Source organism: Hypanus sabinus, chromosome 2, assembly GCF_030144855.1.
Source record: "Hypanus sabinus isolate sHypSab1 chromosome 2, sHypSab1.hap1, whole genome shotgun sequence".
Lineage (NCBI taxonomy): Eukaryota > Metazoa > Chordata > Chondrichthyes > Myliobatiformes > Dasyatidae > Hypanus > Hypanus sabinus.
In genome coordinates this window covers 162,099,805-162,115,466 of record NC_082707.1, presented here as the reverse complement: position 1 = coordinate 162,115,466, position 15,662 = coordinate 162,099,805, and the positions used below count along the sequence as shown (strand labels likewise).

Here is a 15,662-nt window from a genome sequence, read left to right as displayed (position 1 = left end):
AGGATGCTCTGCCATAAGGCAAATAAAGGTTTTAACAATTATATAAATTGAGTTATCTTTTATTAGCTGAATTACTGTTTAACTTGATTAATAAAACCATTTCATTTTACCTGCCAAATCCTCATTCCCTTCTGTCATATCATCAATGTAAACAATATTATTATTCACAAGATTCACAATAAATTATATGAAATTAAGTTTGTTTTCAAGAACACTTTAAAAATGAACTCGCTCTTTAAATCCTTGTATTTTTAAGCCTTTATATGATGTGTAGCATTTTTAAAAAAGGTATATCAGTTATAAATGTTTTACCTTCCATGCTTCAAACTGTTTTTGCATGAGATCAAGCTTCCGATTTTTTTTACACTGCGACGTGGCTAAAATTGTGACTATAATAAAAAAAAGAGAACTCCTTCTCAGATACTTCAGCCAATGGTTTTAGCCAAGTCTTACGCACTTACAAATTTCAGCTTCTATTGGAAATGGAAGTATGAGTGTATTGTACACAAACGAGAATACCTTATTTAGTGCTTTGACTTTGGAAAAGGTAGTGTTCTGATTTCCAGGGAATCACCAGAAATCTTACTTGTATTCAGTAATCAAGGACTACTAGTGTGAATAAGGGTTTATTCCCTATAAACCAAAGTGTGACATTGTATAGTTAATAAATCAATTTTAGAATCAACACTAATTCCTTCTCTGAACATTTTCCTTCTACTCCCTCATGGAGCATGGCCATAAAGGTGATGTATTATTTTAGCCAGAAACAAAATAAGAAGGCAAATTTTTACAATGTTTTGCCTTAGTGTTTAAATGTTCAACTATTACTCCGTGACTAGCCAGCAGAGTAACACACAACCTGGGAAATTCCTACAATCGACTCATGTTTATGCTGAGTAAGCTGGTTACAATCAGAGTCAAATTTAGAGAACAACTGGTCTCTGGAGTTAGTATGATTAATGACTCAACAAATCAGGAATGATGAGCACTATGTCACATCCACTTAACTTTGACATGCAATTAAGCATAAGCTCTTTAATCAGTCTGCTAAGTTAGTTCATCATACTTCAACTTATCCTGCAGATAGACCAACATCTCACCTTCTGTCCATTCAGCTGATGTTTACTCAGCTAAAGCTACCATGGGATTGGTGGTGGTGGATAACTAGTCCTGCAAGGTTGTCATGAAGACTGGTTTTTATTGATGGAGGGAGTGGAGGAGTAAGTGTTTGGATATATTTGTCAGATTATGGACTAGTTGAGTCAAGATGAGCCTTCCAGTAACAAGACTGCAACATGCTGCTCTTCCTGACTTGCCTTATTAAAGTAATCAACTTTTTCTTATTTATAATGCAATTACTTAATCGTTAAATATGTTTTCATAAATAACAAATGGTATTAAAATGTTGAAATAAAGAACATCTGTTGCTAGTTGTAACATAATCAATCAAAATGCTAACTATAATCACAAAATAAAATATTTATTTCTTAAGTTTCCTGAACCTTTGCAAGCACTGTGAGATTGCTAAATTCAATTGCATAATGTTATGATAAAATACAAATATGCACTGGAAATTAGAGCCTTTTTTCAATAGAGCAAATTGTTGTGTTTTGGAAATTCCAAAACACAAAACTAACTGAAAGAAAAACACGGGGGAACTGGGGTAAATGCGGACTCTTTGTTTTGACTTTTAGCGGGGCAAGCACATATGATGCGGTGGCATAATCACATCCACAGCATAGGAAATTTTAAACTGTCCCATTCAGGTCTAAGGATTTCTTACTCTTGTGGGATAATGTCTTTCCTGACAAGAGGGCGTCACTCTGCTTGACTTGTGGCTGTGAAATAAATCTTAAGTTCTGGGGCTTGCTCTGTGGTGGTTGTAGGAGTTGAATCTGGGACTGCAGGAAGTGATTCTGGCAGCTCTACACACCTTTCATCTCCTTTTTTCTTTCTTCTCCAAGACGCTCTTGGTATCTTCTGAACATGCAGTCCATTTATTTTTTGTCTGCCCAATATTCTCTTTGTATATGTCCTACTTTGTTATATGTTTTGCAAGTCTTGCCTTTACATCTGCATTGGTCTTGTGTATGGGAGGCCCTGCCACAACAGTAACATAATTTGTTTGGCTAGGCAGATTTCTGTTTTGACTTCGCAATTTTGTTTATTATCACTTTCATTCCTGACTGCAACTCAGTTGTATCTCTGGCTTGCTATTGATACAGCAATTTCAACTGCTCTTTTAAATGTGAGTTGTGATTCAGTTAGGAGCCATTTTTTAATGCTTTTTCCAGGATTCCACAAACTAAACAGTCTCTCAGCGCATCATTAAGCCCATTCCTGAACTAACAATGCTCAATCTCTTCATTTCAGCTATGTAAGCGGAAATGGGACCCCCCCCCCCCCCCCGCCTTTGATTCCGCTTATGAAACCTGAAGTGTCTTGTAATCAACAATAGTTTTGGTTTAAAATGTTCCTGCATTGCTTTCATGATATCAGGAAAGCTCATTTCAGCTGGTTTGGTTGGAGCAGTGAAATGTCTAAGCAACCTGGATGCTCTTCCAGAATCAGAATTGGGTTTAACATCACCGGCATATGTCGTGAAATGTGTTGTCTTTGCGGCAGCAGTGCAATGCAATACATAATAATAGAGAAAAAACATGAATCAGCTGGCAGAGAAGCTATTCCTGAATCACTGAGTGTGTGCCTTCAGGCTTCTGTACCTCCTTCCTGATGGTAGCAATAAGAACAAGGCATGACCTGTGTGATGGGGGCCCTTAATGATGGATGCCACCTTTCTGAGGCATCGCTCTTTGAAGATGTTCTGGATACTACAGAGACAAGTGCCCATGATGGAGCTGACTAAGTTTACAATGCACTGTGGCTTATTTCAATCCTGTGCAGTAGCCGCCCCCCCCCACCCACCCACTCCCACTCCATACCAGACGGTGATGTAGTCAGTTGGAATGCTCTCCATAGTACATCTGTAGAAATTTGGGAGTGTCTTTGGTAACATACCAATCTCCTCAAACTCCTAAAGAAATATAGCTGCTTTGTAGCTGTATCAATATGTTGGGTCTAGAATAGATACTCAGAGATGTTGATACCCAGGAACTTGAAATTGCTCACTCTTTCCACTTCTGATCCCTCAATGAGGACTGGTGTGAGTTCCCTTGTCTTGCCCTTTCTGAAGGCCACAATTGGTTCTTGGTCTTACTGATGTTGAGTGCAAGGTTGTTGCTGCAACACCACTCAACCAGCTGATATAACTCACTTCTGTATGCCCTCTCATCACCATCTGAAATTCTGCCAACACCACCAAAATTGGAACTCGTTTCTCAATGGCTTTAAAAATATCTAAATTTGCTTAGTGGTGTACAATATCCAATTATCCCTTGTTCAGTTAAGTGTGTTTATCTTTCCAATGTAGTTAGCTATTTCTGCAATTTTTAATTATGATTATTATTACCCAGTACTCATTGTTTATAAATCTGTGAGTTTTGTCCATTTTCCATTACTTTTTAAAAATCAAATATCTTGCTGTGCTTCCGAAGAGGGGAAAAAGAGGTAAGAAAGAATGTGCTGCTCTTCAACAGGTAGGTAGTCATCTCAGGTTCACTTTAAAACTTACACATTGCCACTGTTAAGTTTTGTAACTCCAAAACATCAAACTGGGGGAAAAAAATGCAAGGAGTCTGGGATAAATGTACATTTCGTTTTTACGTTTAGTAAGACATGCAAATATGGCACTGTGGCGTAATGACATGTCATTCACGTACTTTTACATATAAACTGTAATATTATGTAAACAACAAAGAATGCTTAATCAAACAATACATTTACAATATTGTTCAAATAGTTACTGAGTTTAAATACACAATTAGATTATGGGGTGATATGAAAGGGTAGTAAGAAATTCCTTCAGTAGCTGAGAGATTGACAATCACCTCTGTAAATGTACAAGTTGAAAGAAAATTAGAAGTAATGGCATCAGCAATTACTTTAAAAAGTATGTTACGAAGTTGTTGTTTTCAATTACACATTAGTGATTTAGTAGACGCATAATCGATATGCAAAATTAAAAATCAAAACAGAAATTGCTGGAAGCAGTCAACAGGACAAGTAGCATTCATATGGTGAGAAATAGAGTCAACTGATCATTTGTCAATATAAACTGATAAAGAGTCCTTGAACTGAAACACTGATTCAGTTTTTCTTACCACCTGCTTCCTGACCCACTTTATGCTTCTAGAATTTTCTACTTTGATTCAGATTTCCTGAATCTGTTGCTTTTAATTTCAAAATATTCAGGTTTAGATTGGGCAAGTGAGATTAAACTTTAAGAGTAAAACCTGACATAGAATGACTTGTTCCAACATTGTAGATTTAGTTTTTGTAAACAATAGATAATCTGAATAAGGTTTAAAAAAGCTTTACCGAGAATTTTTGCACCCATGTTAAAGGATGTAAAATAATTTTGATGTGATTTTTCTCACGCATACCTTTTCATTAGTCTCCAATAATTGGCTTTCTAGGGTAGCTTGTTTCTGTCGCAGCATCTCATTTTCTACATTAAGGACTTTCAGTTCATGTTCAAATGAGGACATCAGACTTGTCTGTTGGGATAATGAGGTCTCTGTGTTACAGCAGAACAGACCAAGAAATAATTTGAATTTGACTTGGCTTTTAACTGTTGGTTGCCATCAAGATCATAATATGAATATGTGGAGTGCATATCCAAAAGCATTTACAAAGCTTTACATCGTCAAGGCAAACAGCCCATTTGACCGATATTTTCTCCACCAGCAGAAACTTTCACTTCCTCCATCACTTAAGTACTATGTTCAATAGAAGCACCGTACTACCATGAAGAAGGATAAGGGTAGAGGTGATTGGGACAACACATTTCCCTCCAAACCACATCTCATCCAAATTTGTAAATATACCCCTCCTCTGGCAATGCCTCTTACCCCTAGACTATCATATTTTTCTCCATTGCTTATGTCCTCATCTGTTTCCAGTAAACCATCTACATTTCCTGCAATGGTTGCAATGCAGTCAGTCCTGTTTATGTCAACCTAATGGTCCATCTTCATCATCCTATATTTCATGTTAACATGCTGATAATCATGATAATGCACATCTACAAAATTGACCTTTTTGGTACCATCTTGAATGTATGACAAATATCATGTATTCTACCCGCTTTTCGAAAACAATTTTTCAGGTAGACCAGCACATTGTTCACCATAACATTTACTTTTTGCTACAAACTTTGGCATCTCAACTGCTGATTATATCTTTGTTCCTGTTTCTGATTTTGGTAAATGGATCACGCTAATCCTTGTTTGAGGTTTAAATTTTCAGCTGAGAAGCTTCTCAGTAATACATCAGAGCATTGGCTATGTTTTCTAAATTCTCGTGGATCATGTCTGTCTTGTTCTCCATTCCACATCTCATCATTCTATTCCTTGGCTCTGCTATCTAAACCTTCAACACTCCACTATGATGCTGTTTTCTTGCTCAGTTCTATCGACTCCTCTGCAAAGTGATTTGGATACATAGTTACATAGAACATTGTAGATATCCACAGCAAGCTGATTGTTCGGTACCCTATCCATAACCATTCACTCCCTCCACCACCACTGTATTGAGGCAGCTGTTTGTACTATCTACAGAAAGCACTGCAGTAGCTCAAGAAAGCTCAGTAATAATGATGACAATAATAGTAGTAATAATAATTTAATAATAATGACAGTAGCTTTCAAACCCACGACCTCTATAGCAATTAGAAGAACAAGGTCAGAAACCGTATGGAAATACGACTTCAGGGATTTTGCCCTCCATGCCACACACAGTTCTGATTTAAAAAAACATACTGCCAATCCTTCACAATTACTTGATCATAATCCGAAATTTCCTCCCGAACAACATTTTGAATATACCCAGACAGGGAGAAGGCAGCTCACTACCACCTTCTCAGGCGCAATTAGGTGTGAACAATTAAATGTTGGCTCTGCCTGTGAAGCCCATATTACTAGAAAGATTTTTTTTTAAAGTCTAAAAAGTTGTTCTCTATTGTGATAACATCTTAAAAAAGAGTGATTTTGTTTTTTGTCATTACCAACCTTCCTGGCGAGATCTTTCTGAACCTGATCGTATTCTCTCTTCATGCATAGTTTTTCCTGTTCAGCAGCTTTAAGTAAGGTAGACTTTGTGTAGTGTTTCTGGTGTTTCAGTGTTAAAACTGCAGATTCCAGTTGTTTGATCTGTGAAAAGAGAGAAGACCAGCACTCAAGTTCTGAAATGCACAATTCTATCCTATGCAGATTTCAAGCCAGGTCCAACTTGCTCTTAAAGGTACTTGTTTTTGTACAGATGTTTTTCCTGTACTTAAATTATTATTAATGGCTGAAGTGATATAGAGACTGAACTTGTCAGAGTTTTCACAAATTGATCAGTGCTGTGCGGTCCACTTTCAGTGGCAAATTTTGCACTGTTCTCATTTAATAAATAATTGCCACGGTATCCACAATTACAATCAAGCATCCAGGTGCAGTTTTGGATTGACCTCAGCAAAAATGAAAACTCAACAAGACTTTGAACATACACAAGACCAACAACATAGAAAATGCTCAAGCTAGTAATAGTGAAAAGAGAGACAAAAATTGGTGAAAAAGTGATGAGTGAACAAATTGGGTGTTACATAAAATTTCAAAGACAGAGTACAGAGATGAACAAAAGAGTTCATGGAGGGAATCCCAGAAAATCAAGCCAGAACTATAGAAGACTTTGGGCTAGAAAGTAACTCCTACAATTTTAAGATAAAAGGATGCAGTGCTGATGAGACTGTACGTTGCTCTATATTTAAATAATCAAAGGTTTACTCTCTACCTTTTTGCTTTCACTATGCCCTTCAGTTGAAGGGCATATCAAAATACCTCTCTCTGTGCTAAATATCCTTCTTTTTCATTGGCAGGAAATGGATCATTTGAGTTTAAGATTGTTTTATGAATTTCAGTAATGGGTTGGAATGGGGTTTATGAAAAATAGGACAGAAAGGATTTCAAAGGACAAAGCAGACTTTTAGTACTTCTAAAAAGTCTCTTCAATATAATTGAACATTGCTGAAAGAAAAATATCTTGAAAGTTAGCAAGCATATGCCAACTGAGAGGCTGTTTGATTATTTTCTCCATTACCTTCTCCCTGGCAATGTGCAGCTCTTCTTTTATGTGCTGTTCCTCTTTCTGCAGCCTCTCATTTTTGTCCCGTAGTAATCTCTGTTCTTCTTCCACCAGCTGAGCCAGATCATCCTGATAGAACTTTTTCTGCTGGTGTTGGAAATCTGCAGAATGCAAATTAAGCTCCAGCTCCTGATTCTGAAAAGCACAAGAAGAAATCAGTGACTTAATCAAATAATCAGAAATTAAGTCCTTATTGAATGTTTTGCAATAGGCAATTGATTTTGTATTCCTTTCCCTCCTCTATCATACCCATTCCAACCACATAGCATGGGAAGAAGTCCATTGGAACATTCAGTCCTCACTGGATAAAAACTTCCAACACTCCCACCTCCCCGCTCCCCGCTATTTGTACTTTTGAAGGAATGACATTCGGAATGCACGCCTACGTAGATGTAGGGAAACACCAGCTCTTGTGCACCCATTGGGTTCTGTATGAACTTATTGACAGAGAAGATATGTTTGGCTGTATACCTGATACCAAGAAACTCTAAATAGCAAGGATCAGCTGTTAGTTGAGAAATAGGAAAGGAGAAAACATGGAATATGGCAAGGGAAGAATAGTGAAAAACAATATGATTGCACTTTACAGTGAATCTCAGATTAGAGATCAAGATATATCTATGCACATGATTAACTATAGAAATATATCACTCTTAATTTTAAAATGCTACAGCAAAATTCAGAGAACAGTTCAGTGGAGTTGTACCTTGTCTTTGGTAGTCTGTAGCTGTTTGTGCAACAACATCACTTCCTTTTTCAATGCCTCCTTTTCCTGTTGAGCTACCCGGAAGTCTGATTTCAGTTTTGCTGTCTGGAGGTTGAAATTTTGTAAACGTTCTTCCAGATTCTGTACCTAAAGTACAAGGCATCTATCATACTAAACTTATTCTGTTAAATTTAGCAATTAACATTTGAAAGATTATTATAACTGACAATAGATACAATGTATTTCAATGCTTCATTTGCTCCTGACAACGTTACTCCTAACAAAGCTACATCTTAGTGCAATTTCCTATGGATGGTCCCAGTACACAAGGCAAATCTATGTCACCAAATCTGTGTGATCAAAATGCAACAGGCAGTGGGTACGTAAAAAAGGGATTTCTCAATGGGATTGTTGTGAAAGATGACTCAATCCAACTTCCTCATAAATGACATCTCAGAGAAGCTGAGGACATAGCCTGAAAGACAAGTGATGCACCATCAATAACTCACTCTGAGACGTAAGGCGAGATATCGGCTTTTATTGACTGGAAGAAGGAACCAGGAGTGAGTGTCTATCATACAATGTCCTGGAGACTGAGGCCGAGAGTCAGGCCGCAGATCTCCTTTATACAGGGGCCTGTGGGAGGAGCCACAGGAGCAGTCAGCAGGGGCGTGTCCCGACAGGCACATAGTTCACCACAACAAGCTCCATGTTTGTTATTTTGAATGTAGTACAGTACACATGGAGTATAAAAATACAACTTTTTGTTCCCCCAATTCATTTACAATACCTGTTCTTGTGATGCATTTAGCTGGGCAGTTAATTTTTGAACTTCTTGTAGTGAATTCTGCCATTCTTGTCTGAAATTTTCAGTCTGCACCTCCACAATGTTCATTTTGGCAATCTGTATGTAATTATAGGTGTACAGTTACAAATGATTATCCAGACAATTGTAGGCAATTAGTGAGCAGCCTCTGATTAGCATCTATCGTTAAATATGTCTCACCTTTTCAATGCATCGGTTCACTTCATCGTTCAATGTTTCTTTCTCTCTGATCAACTTTTCATTTTTGTGTCTTAAAGCAGTAACCTCATCTTCCAGTTTGTTATATTTGCAGAACTAGAGTTGTAAAATATACACAGTGATTTTTTTTTTACAAAATGGATATTTATAAAATTGCAAAGACAGTCTTTGATCACGAAGCACTTGCTTTAATTATTGACATTTACTTCCATTCCTGAGTCAATGAAAAAATAAAGATACAAAGGCAATTTCAAAGCATTACAGTTCATAGCATCTGTTAATAATAATTTTTACAGCAGGAATTCATGAAGGAAAAGATGTGATGGACTTTATAAAGAAATAAACCATTAACCTAAGACAATATGTGGAAATGCTGTCAGCAGAGGTAAAGTTAGAATAAAATTGGTGGGGTCTAACTTAAAACATCCAAAGCACATAATGAAAGAATGATGTCATGCATCAGAAAGAAGATTTGATAAAAGTACAACACAAAAGTGATAACCTAAAATTATGACTAATAATGCAGATGATGATGCAGATAATGGGTGATTTAAAAAAATGTGGTATTATGAGAATATAGATCAGACCTGTTTATTAAGATTTATAAATACATTAACAACAAATAATTATCAATAAGGGTATGGTTACAAAGTTCAAAATAAATTTATCACCAAAGTACGTATATGTCACCAGATATTACCCTGAGATTTATTTTCTTGCAGGCATTCACAGTACAACAAAGAATCGATGAAAATCTACCCACAAAGACTGACAAACAACCAGTGTGCAAAAGAAGATGAACTACACAAATATAAAATAATAACCTCCACTAAATAAATAAACAACACTGAGAATATGAGTTGTAGAGTCTTGGAAAATGAGTCTAAAGTTTGTGGAGTCAGTTCAGTATTTACGTGGGTAAAGATATCACGCTAGTTCAGGCGCCTGATAGTTGAAAGGTAATCAATGATCACCTCTATCTATGTTTTTGGTAGGTTGTATTAGTGTTGTTAAAATGTATGTTCTCCCCAAATTTTTATACTTATTTCAATCTATCCCAATTTTTATTCCTAAATCTTTTTTTGATTCCTTAGACTCGATTATTTTGTCATATCTGTGGAAGAATAAGCGCTCTAGAATTAATAAAATCCATCTCCAAAAATCTAAAAAAGAGGGTGGTAATGGCTTTACCTAACTTTCATTTATATTATTGGGCAGCTAATATACGTTGTGCTACCTTTTGGTCTTTCTTCCATGGCCAACCCAAGTGCTCTAATTGGGTGGCAATGGAGTTGAGCTCCACTAAAGAATTATCTATCTCTGCACTCCCTAGCAGTCTGTCCAGATTAATAGCTAATCCTCTTGTTAGACACACTTTGCGTATATGGGCTCAGTTTAGGAAATGCTATGGTTTCCATGGTTTTTCCGTTTCCAGCTTTGTCGTACATAATCACCTTTTTTTACCTACTACGTACGATTCAGCATTCCAGGTTTGGTATAGGAAGGGCATTAGGCATTTTGAAGATCTTTTCATTGATAATCGCTTCGCTTCTTTTCAGCAGCTCTCTGTTAAGTTCAATCTGCCCAATGCTTATTTTTTTAGATATCTCCAAATTAGACACTTTATTGCTCCTTTAATTCCTAACTTTCCTGAAATGCCTGCGAAAAATGCTATGGACTTATTTCTTTCCATTAATCCATTAGGTGAAGGTTTAATATCAATTATTCAAGATAAATTAGCAGCCTTATGACGGGCCCCTGTGGATAAAATTAAAATGGCATGGGAGCAGGATTTAAATACCTCCTTATCTGATGAGAGCTGGGACTCGATTCTGAAATCGGTTAACTCAACCTCTCTTTGTGCTCGCCATTGCCTTTTACAGTTTAAGATTGTTCATAGAGCCCATATGTCTAAATCTAAACTATCTCGATTCTACCCTGACATTAGTCCGCTCTGTGATAAATGCAAGAGGGGCGAGGCCTCTCTCATTCATATGTACTGGTTCTGTCCTAGCTTGGAGAAATTTTGGAAAGATGTCTTCACTACATTATCGTATGTTCTGAATCAGCACCAAGAACCAAATCCCTTAATTGCTTTGTTCGGTTTCTGGGGCGAGACAGATTTACGTCTGAGTCCGACCAAATGCCGAATATTATCCTTTGCCTCTCTCCTGGCTAGACGCTTGATCCTCCTTAGATGGAGAGATGTCGCCCCGCCCACCCATGCTCAATGGCTTAATGACATTATGGCCTGCTTGGACCTTGAAAAAATTCATTATTCAGTTCTTAATTCGGACCTAAAGTTCCATAAGGTCTGAGGACCTTTTATCGAGTACTTTCATAACCTTCCTCTTGACTAGGGTTTTTTTCTTTTTGGTCCCTTGCTTTCAGCTCCCTTTTTTTTTCTCTGGTAGTAGGCATTATTATCCTCTGTTGCTAAGTGTATTCACAGTCTGGGAGTTTGATTGTCCTGATTTATATTCTCTATATTGTGTTGTGGTTGGTCTGGAGTTTTTTTTTGTGTTGTGGGGCTTGGGGAGGATACTGTTTACTTGTCTTCAATTTAGGTGCTTTTCTTTTTAACTCTCTTTTTTTGTATTATATTGTCATTGTATGCTTAATTTTGCACTGTATTAATGTTCCTCATTGTGATTTGGGGTTTTTTAATCTGTAAAATGTATAAAAAAACTAATAAAAAAAAAGAAAGGTAATAACTGTCCCTGAACCTGTTATAGACAATAGACAATAGGTGCAGAAGTAGACCATTCGGCCCTTCGAGCCTGCACCACCATTCTGAGATCATGGCTGATCATCTACTATCAATACCCGGTTCCTGCCTTGTCCCCATATCCCTTGATTTCCCCTATCCATAAGATACCTATCTAGCTCCTTCTTGAAAGCATCCAGAGAATTCGCCTCCACTGTCTTCCAAGGCAGTGCATTCCACACCTCCACAATTCTCTGGGAGAAGAAGTTTTTCCTTAACTCTGTCCTAAATTACCTACCCCTTATTCTTAAACCATGCCTTCTGGTACTGGACTCTCCCAACAGCTGGAACATATTTCCTGCCTCTATCTTGTCCATTCCTTTAATAATCTTATATGTTGCAATCAGATCCCCTCTCAATCTCCTTAATTCCAGTGTGCACAAGCCCAGTCTCTCTAACCTCCCTGCGTAAGACAGTCCGGACATCCCAGGAATTATCCTCGTGAATCTACGTTGGTGGAGGACTGAAAGCTCCTCTAACACCTTCCTGATATCAGCAATGATAAAAGAGCATCACCTGGATGGTGGGCAGGCCCTTCACAATGGATATGGTTTTTTATGGCAGCGCTCTTCGTTGATGTGCTTGATGTTGGGGAGAGCTTTACCTGTGATTGACTGGGTTGTATTCACTACTCTTTGTATGCTTTTCCATTCTTGGGCATTAAGGAATGAAGGTCATAACAGAGTAGATAAAGAAAGCATTGGATAAGTAGTTAAGAGGTTGCATCCAGAGGAGTAAATAAAATCTATAGAGTTAATCTAACACATGGAAAAGACCTAACAAAGTAACAAAGGCTAACAAGAATGAAATTTGCAAAGCCATTAATCTAACTAAAGAGCTAATGAGGAAAATAGAAATGAGAAATTCAATATGTCAGCTGTGGCTTATTGACAGCACTCATGTCTGTCACTTGGCTTGTTTTCAGGTCACACCTGACTCTATAGACATATTCCTGTGAAGAACTGTCCTGCCTTTCAGCTGTAGTGTTAAACTGAGATGCCTCTGCCAGCTCAGGTGGATATAAGAGATCTTTTGCATAGTTTTTAAGGTGGGCTGGTATGTTACTTTGACAACCTAGCTAATGTTTACCTCATAATTATTTTTTTTCTGCTCTTCTTTGTGGGATGAAAAAATGAGCTGGAGTAACTCAGAAGCATCAGGAATAGTAGATATAAAGGGTCTCCAGTAAAAACAGCAACTGTCCATTTCCCTCCATTGACAATGAGTTGCTCGAGCAGCTCGGTTTTTCTCTTCATGGTGTACTTTTTGCCAGGATACTGACTCTCCAGATACAGCTGTATTTTCACTACAATCAGTTGATACACCTCGACTACATACAGGTCTTGAAAAACAGATCTCTATTTAACTAATTATGTGACTTCTGAAACCAATTGCCTGTGGATCAGTTTGTAGAGATGTGTTTTCACTTTGACATGGAAGAGTCTTTTTCTGTTGATCAGTGTCAAAAAAGCCAAATTAAATCCACTGTGATCCAATGTTGTAAAACAATAAAACATGAATACTTCCAAAGGGGTGAGTACTTTTTATAAATACTTTCAAACTTATTCAATAAGTGAGAAGAATGGCTTTCAGCAACCTCTAACAGATCGGATAAAAGGATTCAGCTCCAAACATAGATTGTTCATTTCCCTCTACAGATGTGGACTGAGTTGCTGAGTTCCTCTAGCATTTTGTGTGTGTTGTTTCTACAACCTCTGTCATTTTCTTTCTTTTCTAGGCATGGCTGTGGCCTTTGTGGAGTTTTCTTTCTGGACCCCTTTGATTTCTGTTATTCCAGAGTTTCTTTTTGCAACATAGTTAATAGACATTCATTTCTGCACATCTCTTCATATTTCAATTAGGCTGTAATGTGGACAGGAGTCTATTGATGCTGGTAGAACTGAAACTCAAAGTTCAAAGTAAATTCATTATCAAACTACAAACTGAATGTCAATGATCTGTTAAGGGCCACTCAAAAGCATTGGCATCAATGCATTCAATCTTTTCTTCAGTCAGGGGAAGTTCACAGCTTCTAACATTCTGTTTTTCAAAAACTTGCTGTTACATGTTTGGATAAAGTCAAATGCATTTCTCACAAATCATTTCCCCACACTCCACCCTCTGCCAAGTTCATTCATTTCACACGTGCATAAAACCTCCCGGCCATCTTGTTGAAACTATTTAAATACAGAGAGGTCTCTCAAATCAGCACCATCCACCAAGCCAAGAACTATCAGATAACTTCTAGTGTTTCTTTTATTTTCAAAGCTCTTCTTTAGCTTAATAACTAACAACTGTGACAAGTTCCTCATGTGTCAACTTATTTGACTATTTCGGATTCATTCTCCTTCATTATCATTTTGGAGTGAGGTTTCTACCAGTTTTCCAATTAGCAACCTGAAGTCAACTGATCTGCATTTACTTGGTTTAACTTGGCTTATCCCTTTTTAAGGCAGAAGTGCAGCATTCACCATTTTCTAATTCTTGTTTCTAAAAATTTTGTTAAATGCATTAAAAGACCTGCATTTTTCACAGTACTACAAGGTGCTTTGCAGTTAGTGAGAGCCTTTTGAATCATCAACAATTTTGCAATGTAGGAAACAGCAAAATCCTACAAAGAGAGACATTAGAAACTGCAGATGCTATTACACGACAGCAAGCACTGCGGAGATTCACACATCTTTTGGCAGCACTGTGAAACCCGTGACTAGAGGTGTAAGAGTAGTGGACATGGAGTTTGGAGATCCACCAGACATTTGTTGCTGCAGTATCATCCAGCTGGAGTTTCGACTGCTTTGGAGGTTTCCTTTTGTTTTGTCGGTTGTTTATAACCTTTTGCAACTCTTAGGATGGATAGTACAGATGTTGTCAGGGAAAGTGTAGTGCTGTGAATGGGACTAAGGACACAGTTCCAATAACCATGTCATAGTTCTGGAGTTCTTTAAAGTGCTGCTTCTAACAGATGCTGGCTGCCTCTCTGATCCCGAGATTCAGCAGGGCAGATCTTTGGGTATTTGGGTTGTAGTTGGTTTTCGAAAACACTGAATGCACCATGTGTACCATGGATATTGGGTGCTTGTTTGACAACCCAACTCTTTCCATCTATCACTTGTCTCTGATACTGTGTACTCCTTGCTGGACTTTGCCATTCAGATGTCTTTAAATCTGTTTCTAGACTAAGAATGCCTTACACAATCATTGTTACTGGCCATTTTCATCAAATCAATCTGATATGGAATATATGAACATATCAATCTCATATGTTTTTTGATATGGAATCCCAGAGTATTTTATAGATCTAAATTATAGTGTCAATAAAATAATTGTTATCAAATAACATAAATACAAATGTATTAGTGATCTATGGACCCTTACTTGGTTATTTTCATTTTCTTGCATTAAATAATTTTTTTCATCTTCCTGCTTTTGTAAATTCCCTGCCTTTTTCTCCTTCTGACGAATTAGTTCAGCCAATCTCTGCTTCAGTTCCAGTACGTCAGCTTGATTCTTTGAGTTTTTGTGGCATAAGTCCTCATTCTCAGAGTCCAGCTGCTGGTTCTGGGATGTCAGCTCCAACACCTAATTTGGTACAAAAAAAGAATTTTCAGTATTTTTTTTTCTGGATGGTAATACGGTAAACTGGACACCAAGGTTTAGAGTGTAGTGGACAGCGAGGAAAGCTGCAGCGGGCTCTGGGCCAGCTGGAAAAACAGCAGATGGAATTTAATACACACAAGTGTTCATTTTGGGAAGACACCCCAGCATAGGACTTGCATGCAGGGCACTGAGAAGTACGATAGAACAGAAGGATCTGGGAATACAGATCGATAATTCCTTGAAAGTGGCTTTCAGGTAGATAGGGTTGCATGTTGGCCTTCATAAACCAAAGCAGTGAGTACAGCACATTAGGATGAGACTTA

At 37.5% G+C, this 15,662-nt stretch overlaps 1 protein-coding gene across 4 annotated transcripts in view; it reads right to left on the bottom strand.

The window, feature by feature from the left end:
- Positions 1–15,662, bottom strand: part of nin (ninein (GSK3B interacting protein)) — a 149,918-nt gene that overhangs the window by 9,397 nt on the left and 124,859 nt on the right. For 3 of the 4 annotated variants that reach the window (XR_009509322.1, XM_059958089.1, XM_059958095.1), the window contains exons 20-26: positions 15,118–15,321; positions 8,958–9,071; positions 8,742–8,855; positions 7,952–8,098; positions 7,201–7,380; positions 6,129–6,269; positions 4,503–4,616 (exon numbers count right to left, since the gene is read on the bottom strand). Coding sequence is in view for 2 of the 4 variants with exons in the window: in XM_059958089.1 (XP_059814072.1) it covers positions 4,503–4,616; positions 6,129–6,269; positions 7,201–7,380; positions 7,952–8,098; positions 8,742–8,855; positions 8,958–9,071; positions 15,118–15,321 (1,014 nt within the window). In the remaining 2 variants the exon portion in view is untranslated. Of the gene's footprint in view, positions 1–312; positions 390–4,502; positions 4,617–6,128; positions 6,270–7,200; positions 7,381–7,951; positions 8,099–8,741; positions 8,856–8,957; positions 9,072–15,117; positions 15,322–15,662 lie in introns of all 4 variants that reach the window. The other variant, XR_009509323.1, reaches the window with a different exon arrangement.